General features: G+C 41.0%; 2 protein-coding genes across 2 annotated transcripts; one reads left to right on the top strand and one right to left on the bottom strand.

The window, feature by feature from the left end:
- Positions 1-1104, bottom strand: LOC147241594 (cystatin-B-like). Its single transcript, XM_086191065.1, has 3 exons — positions 933-1104; positions 752-853; positions 1-209 (listed from the first exon to the last, which is right to left on the bottom strand). The coding sequence occupies exons 1-3, from the start codon at positions 996-998 to the stop codon at positions 81-83; spliced, it is 297 nt and encodes a 98-aa protein (XP_086047191.1). The 5' UTR covers positions 999-1104; the 3' UTR covers positions 1-80.
- Positions 1105-2969: 1865 nt separating this feature from the next.
- LOC147241595 (thiosulfate:glutathione sulfurtransferase) lies at positions 2970-7292 on the top strand. Its single transcript, XM_086190725.1, has 4 exons — positions 2970-3163; positions 5490-5606; positions 5699-5861; positions 7064-7292. The coding sequence occupies exons 1-4, from the start codon at positions 3055-3057 to the stop codon at positions 7116-7118; spliced, it is 444 nt and encodes a 147-aa protein (XP_086046851.1). The 5' UTR covers positions 2970-3054; the 3' UTR covers positions 7119-7292.
- Positions 7293-7938: the final 646 nt, after the last annotated feature.

Consider the following 7938-nt stretch of genomic DNA (forward strand, 5'->3'; position numbering starts at 1 on the left):
TCAGAACCAATCATGATCATTTATTCATTCATCTTGTACAAAAGTGCAGCTCTAGGGTACTGACGAGATGCGTTGCCGTTTCAGAAGTATTCAATTGCGTCGCTGTCGCTCTTGCAATGCTGCATGTCAGCCAGTGACAGAGCCGCTCCTGCATGGGGGAGGGATCGGAAAACCCTGAGGTGAACGTGGTCATCTCCTCCCACGTGCACCTGCAAGAAAATAAAAGGTTGTTGTTGTTTTTTTTTTTAAAAAAGACAAATTTGCATTGATCCGCTTTTCAGAGTGCACGAATTAAATCGGAATATGGCAAATCCATTATCTGTAATAGCAAACCTGCTCATACACGGTTGCTTAGTTACTCAGAGAAGAAAAGACTTCCTGATGACTGACATCTCAATAAATGTATGAACCCGCATTATTACACACTGGTTGCCATTATTCTTATTGTGGGTGGGTGGGGGGGGGGGGTTATAAGTTAGAAAAATACAGACAACTTCAGTTTACCACTAGATGTCGATGTTCTCAGTAAACATGCGCTGTGATTCAACATCTTCTTTTTAATCTATCACATATGTAGGAATTAATCCCTTTATTCTTTAACTTATTTGTGCTGGTAGCACCATTGAGAACCGGGTTCTAAAGAGGGACATAAACAAGGGCGTCTTGTCGTTGAGGAGCTTTTGTACATTGAGGTGTGCCTGGAAAAGAGGAGAGGAGGGGAGGTGGGCTCCTCCAACTTCGCCACCCTTACCTTGATGAAGAAGTTGGTCCCAGCTACAACCTGCGACTTGTATTTCTTGGCGGTGAAGACGTCATAGGTCTTTCCAGCTTTAATTTCGGCGTCTGGCCTCACCTGTGTTAAATTACGGGAGACGGATGGGCTCCGTTAAATTGGTCAAAGTAAACATTTGGCGAAAAGACGTTCCACTCACCTCGTCACAGATTTTCTGAACTGCCTCGTCGGCGTCTATCTCACTGCCCGTCCCTCCGCAAAGCATTTTGACAAGTCAGGGGTGTAACAGCACAAGCAGTCGATGGGTCGAACCAGAAGAGTTCCGGGTACACGACTGACTAAGAGCAGGGAATGTGTCTACCATTACTCACTGAATCACGTGACTCGGTGTTTTGGGACTGTACCATCAGTGTAGGGGTGCAGCTTTCATTAAATTTAGTGCCTAAACAGCAAAAAATATCCAACTTCAATATTTTTTCGAGTGTATACGCAATTATATTCATAGATACACTGTAGGCTTTTTAGAGTATCAGAGACCGAGGGTTAAAATTGTATTTTGATATTGTCTTCCTCCTTGCAGACAGCTTCGATGAGTCTGGGGAGGGGCTGAGGTTTCGTTGCAAGAACTGAAAGTCACATGAGTCAGAAAAAGAGGCTCATCCCCACCTGGTTTAATGCAATGCATCAAAATTAGCATTACATTTAACAATTACATTTTGAAAGGTTATTTTTGGTGTGCTAATTTCACACCAATTAACACAAAACTGAAAAAATAGTCGAGTGATGACAAATTCTAAGTTATTCTTTATCAATTTTACTTGCTTATAATTTACTTGCCCATCATTTTGCAGAGTGGTTGATTTATTTTCATCATGGGATTGAGTCCAAACTGGGCGACCCTATTAAGTTATTTTCATTCAGGTATTTTAAACTTATTTATCAAATGAGTCATTAGGGTCATGTGATGTTGCAGGGTTCAACTATGTTCCAGTAGAAAAAAAGCATGTAGGAGTGATTCACTGTGTAAAATGAGACCTCCTCCACATATAAATTTGTGATATTGACATGGCAGTAAATCATGATTTTTACAAGAAACCAAATGAAGGAAACAAACTGAGACAAATGTGATGGAGACAGAAAATCTAGGTTTATGGTGAACAAACCTGCCAAAGAGAGGACTGCCAATAATACCCAACAGCAATACCTGATTAATCCAAAATTCGCTCTCAGCTGTTTCAGAAATCCTGTTTTTCATCCATCAAGTAAACAAGATCCATCAATGGAAAACAGAGTCAACTAGCTCCAGCTCTATATTCAGCCACCTGACCCAGTTAGAAAACATTGTGCTTTGTGGCTTTTGTGTTGAATCAATCCCTGCTGACGTCAATAACGAATCCAAAGATAGGCGGCGAAAAGGATTCTCTGAATTCAGACCAGCAACATGTTTTACTGTATTGGACTGTATGAAATTATGCATTGAACGGATGAAGTAAACATCAAATCCATTTAATTACAGGCTGCATTTGTCAAACCGTTAACCAATATAATTATGAAAAATCTACAAGATCGTTCCCTTGCTTGTTTTTCCATGTTGTGATTAGCGTGTCCCCTCAAAGCAGTTCAGCGGCCTCAGATACTCGCTCACATGCTTGTGTTCTTCTGGCCCAGTATGCACACTTCCACAGCCCAAGTCTGGCTGTTAACATGAGGATTGTTAGATCAAACTAAAATGTGTCCAAAAATGACATTTTATATACAATCAAATTATTGCTAGTTCTACATCTGGACCAGTTCTGGCCTGGACACAGATAATCTTGCCATTTACATTCATCGTTCGCAGAGCAGAGCCAGAATTTGCCCAGAACCGACTGCTATCTGGAAATACCCAAAAAAACCTTTGTAATGCAGAGCGACCGAAGTTCTCCTTCAGTCAGAGGAACCTTCATAACTATAAGAGACATTTTAGGAGCCTATTCCATCCCCTATGTCTTGTAAAGGTTCATGACAGCTGTGACCTTTAGAGACAGAAGCGCTGACAATCTCTCTCTCAACTCCAGAGGTGTTGAATATGTTGTCTATCAACTGGTTGTCAAATCAGCACTCATTTGTCTTGAATCAACTCAAAGTTTCTCAGACTTTCCGGCGCTCATGCTGTTGATGCTGTGCTGACACAGTAGGTCTACGCCCTCTGGTGACACCCATTGTGCAAGAGGCAGTGGGCGAGGAGACATAAAGTAAGAAAAAAAGTATCATTTTCTTAGTTCTGTAGATAGAAGATAGGTAGATGTTTGACAAACACCCTCCAGGGCTAACAGGTTACCATGGCCCCCCTCTGCACAAGTCTGCACCGCAGCACTCCAGTTTTTACAGTGCTGTTTTACCTGCTTTCACCACGTTTATGCATGGCTGTCAAGGAAGCATCTGACCAGGGTAACTATGAGCTCTTTTACTGTTGTCACTTACATATGCCAGCCAAATATCCTAGGAATTATAATCTCATGTGAAAGAGATGTTTGCTTTGAAAAAGGCCGCCTAGGATGCTGAAGCTGAATGATAGCCAGGTTGCACCCAGTAGAACAGTTAGACTTACAGATACCACTTTTAAAATAAGAATGATAATTAGAAATACTTCTAATTCAACTTCTTTAGGCAAGTAAAAGTAACTATTTGACATTGATTTTTTTTCCCTGCATGGCTTTCCTTTAAACCATTCTAGATTTGAATAAAGACAACAAAAATAATGAATAGGTCAACTTAAGCATTAAACGTGGGGAAACATGTAGATGATTGACATAAAAAGATGATCCCTTTGTTTATCTATGTTACTATGTTGAGTGTTGTGTATTATTTTGAAAAATGCTTAGAAAATTAAAAAACAAAAATCTTGTCTAGAATATTCCTTAGGTTCCCCATCGTCCATCGTCGTCTTCCGCTTATTTGCTTACTAGTAAGGGTCGCGGGGGGGCTGAAGCCTATCCCAGCATCTACGGGTGAGAGGCGGGGTTCACCCTGGACAGGTCGCCAGTCCATCGCAGGGCCAACATAGAGAGACGAACAACCATTCACACTCACAGTCACACCTACAGTCAATTTAGAGTATCAATCAGCCTCGTCCCCTCTTGATGTCTTTGGACTGTGGGAGGAAGCTGGAGTACCAGAGAGAACCCACACAGGAACAGGGAGAACATGCAAACTCCACACAGAAAGATCCCGCGCCCGAGCCGGGGCTCGAACCCGGAACCTTCTTGCTGTAAGGCCACAGTGCTGACCACTGCACCACCACGCAGCCCTCCTTAGGTTCCCAATACTTTAAAATACTTGAACCTTATAATTTGCATGTCCAGAGTAAATTTTTACTTCCCCCGTGTCACCACGTTAAAAGAATCAGAAAGAGCAAGGATAAATGTAATACATGGATTCAAAACAGGAAAGTTCTGGGAAATTACTGAGTAACACTAAAAAAATCAGGCTGTCTTAAAATAGTGTTAGGTCTTATACAGTAATGAGTATTTGCTTAGTAAATTGTACCTTATATTCCCATGTACATCCAAGGACTGCTGCTCTTGTAAAGAGAAGCAAATAGAGCAAAGCAAATATGACTTGCTTGAGGTTTATGGGTGGACCAGTTTCTCAGAGTAACTTTGAGAAATGAAGTTTTAATGTTGTCAGTTGGTCATAATTTGCTGTTGTTGTATTTTCATATATCCATCCATCTTCTACCACTTATCCTGTTAGGGGTCACGGGGGGGGGGGGGGGGGCGGGGGCTGGAGCCTATCCAGCCTTCGGACAAGAGGCGGGGTTCACCCTGGACGGGTTGCCAGTCCATGACAGGACCAACACATAGAGACAGACAACCATTCACACTCACAGTCACACCTACAGTCAATTTAGAGTATCAGTCAGCCTCGTCCCCTCTTGATGTCTTTGGACTGTGGGAGGAAGCTGGAGTACCAGAGAGAACCCACACAGGAACAGGGAGAACATAGAGACTCCACACAGAAAGATCCTGTGCTGGAGCACAAACCCGGAACCTTCTTGCTGTGAGGGGACGGTGCTAATCACTGCTATACTGTGCAGACCTCTTATTGTATTTATTGTATTGTTTTCGAAATCAAAAAAATCAAAAAGCTAATGTCAAGGCTTCTTAGTTGCTCTCTTTATGTCAGTCATTGCCAAATAGGAATATGAACAGAATCGACACTCATACACTCATTGAACAAGGGTGTGTCATCAGCATATGGATTGTTGGATATTCTGCTTTAATTCCCTACAATACCAAGAGGGATTGTGTCTAAGTTAAAGAACAGTGGCCAGAGGGCTGAACCCTGTGGGACCCCAGCAAACATTTGTGTGTCAGCAGATTTCGAAAAATTAACCAGTTCCTTGTTGTCCCAAGTATGAAAACTATACTGAGTTCAGTGTTTGGAATAAAAATGAACACAACTCTGGTGCTCCCAGAAAACTATTGTCCTTTTCTTTGCCCACAATAAAGGAAAGCAATTGTTTTCTGAGAGTGCCGGAGTTTGGCTTTTTGGAAAGTGCTGACGCAAAAATAAAATACTCATTTAAAAGAGGGACCTTTCTGTGACCTGGGAAAGGTTGCGTTAACTCTCAAAGCAGGCGACAACATTTAGCAATGCCAGCACCTGAATGAACACATGGACAGTGAGGTTAGGTTTTTACCGCTGCACAGAGAGACAGCGGACTCTAATTTGGCTCACTGCGATGTGAAGTGGTTTCAGTCTCTGTTTCCAGAGGTCACTTACTCCCAGCTGAAGGTTCTGCTGTCCGAACATGACGTTCAGCTTTTTGACGTGAGAACATCTGAGGAATACCAGGCCGGACACATTGAAGATGCTGTCAACATCCCGGGTGAGTGTTAACACGTACAAAAGGGTACAAAGACTGATTTTCCAAGAGTTTTCACAACCATGATCTTTTTTTTTCTGTTTTTTTTTTTTAAGTGAACATTCTGGAGGAGTCCCTGAAAATGCACCCTGACCAGTTTGAGGAGAAATTTGATGTGAGACTTCCAGGGAGAGATGACCAAAATATTGTGTTCTACTGCAAAAGTGGCAACCGCAGCTTGACAGCGGTCAACACCGCCCGTCAGCTGGGATTTAGCAGGTACACAACAAGCTGGAGTGTATTTGCAATCATATGACAATTATTAACACTGGAGCTTCGAAAATTTCTCATGTTCTACTCCCCTTTTTAAGGGATTTTGCTCAGTTTGGACCTTCATATTTTATGGTTGAGGCTGCATTCAGATGCTTCTCATAAGAATTGTAGCGATCGAAGCCACAAGCATATCAATTAATAATTTTAAACAAGATTTTGTATTAGTTTTAAAGGGTGTTTTTAAAAATATATATATACATTGTCCCAGTCTTTTACTAATCTATTCAAACTAATGTATAAAAGATATCTAAAAGATTAAAGGAGAAAATGTATGTTTAAAAAGGTCAGACAAGTGATGCTCTCCCATCTAAAATCAAAAAGGGAAATTTAAATAATCCTCCATTTGCTGGGATTCTCAAAGAGAGCCCCTGTATTGCATGATACAATGAAAGCCACAGGCAATCTAGTAATGGTTACATTCTTAAATCCCAGTCCCACCCCTCTTAAACAGTCATACCAGTAATGGTGGGCACTCCCAGTAACACCGAACTGGAGCATCCTGCACAAATGTGCCCTTCGTGTAGTCTAAAGACAGCTTAGCATCTTGACAACACTTTGCTATCAAAAAGTGTTCTAACAACAAATATACGATTATGAAAGAATTATGGAAGATGGCACAGGTTCACTCCCAGACCCAGGTCAAGGCCCTGGGGTCAGACCGGCTTTTCACCTTACGAACGAATTATGAGGATGAGGCGCAGGAAAGTTGAAACAGAGGATATCTGATCAAATTCTTTACCAAGGAGGAAATAGGAATATTCATGCAGGAGCATGCAATTTTAAAATGACATTAAATAAATACAACTCAAATTGTGTGTTAGGTTAAAATACAGTGAATGTTAAAAAAAAAACCAAATGACAGTTTTTAAAAGCTAATAAATGCATGTAACTGTGTCTTAGTGTTAGAGTTCAGACAAACCGAGACTTCAATCATGTTACTAAAAGTTGATAAATGGGTTGTACGGAGCACTTGGCATGTTTGACTTCGTTATTTAATCATTTATCAGAGTTAAGCCCCGCTGCCACTTCAGCACAATGTCCTGAAGAGTTGCTGAACTAGATGCAGCTTTTATTGGATGAACGCTGGATGACCTTTCAGAAGAAAAACAAACGGGACAAAGCTCTTTTCTTGTGCTTCTTTTTCTCAGGGCGAGACATTACAAAGGAGGGTACAGTGAGTGGAGCCGGCTTGAGGAAAAATGAGACCGGCTTGAAGATCCACACAATCAGAGTTCTATTAAAACAAACGCAGAACTATGGGATATAAATGAGTCACAGTTAAACATTTGGTTCCAATTCAATATGACTTGTAATTTAAATTTTCATCCACCATGTTACAAATATTAGACATCAGTTCTATTGAGGGTTTGCAAGTTCTTGTGGACGTTGATTAAATTTCATAAAACCCTCCACACGTTTCAGCATCTTTGTGGACTCAGTTTACTCATTTCTGAAGGTACTGAAATTATTCTGTGTTCACAATGAACTGACATTTCTGTTGGCAGATGACAAACAAAAATGAAACTTCCAAATAACACTGCAAATTCAACTAAAGATTTAAGTGTTTTCTGAGGGGTTTCGTCAACAATCCATTCCTCTGTGTGACACATTTACGAAACTTTTAGTAAACTAGTAAACTTTTACTACATATTTAGGGAACGGTAATGGATTTAGGTGCCAATGTACCAATGTTCCTGCTCATTTTTGTTATTCTTTCTTATTTTGTCTTTTTGTAAGGTAAAAATCCAGGAGGCATAAGAATTATTTTTCTCATAATTTGATCAGGCAGTAGATTGACACCTGCGTGCCTGGCATGCGTGATGTGAGAAAGTGACATTATTACAAGACAAATATTCGTTTAAATTTGGTCCATGACCCACCCTTTAGTTTTAACTGTGGGCCACCAAGGGAAACAGTCAGGGAACGTCTGTTCTGGAGGCTCCATTTCTAATAATTATGTGAGACAGGACTGTAGAGTGTTGGGGGGCATCGTGTTTAAATCAGGGAGCAGTTCAACTCTCCA

This window comes from Aulostomus chinensis, chromosome 21 (genome assembly GCF_037954235.1).
Source record: "Aulostomus chinensis isolate RoL2024-O1b breed Wild chromosome 21, RoL_Achi_v1.0, whole genome shotgun sequence".
NCBI lineage: Eukaryota > Metazoa > Chordata > Actinopteri > Syngnathiformes > Aulostomidae > Aulostomus > Aulostomus chinensis.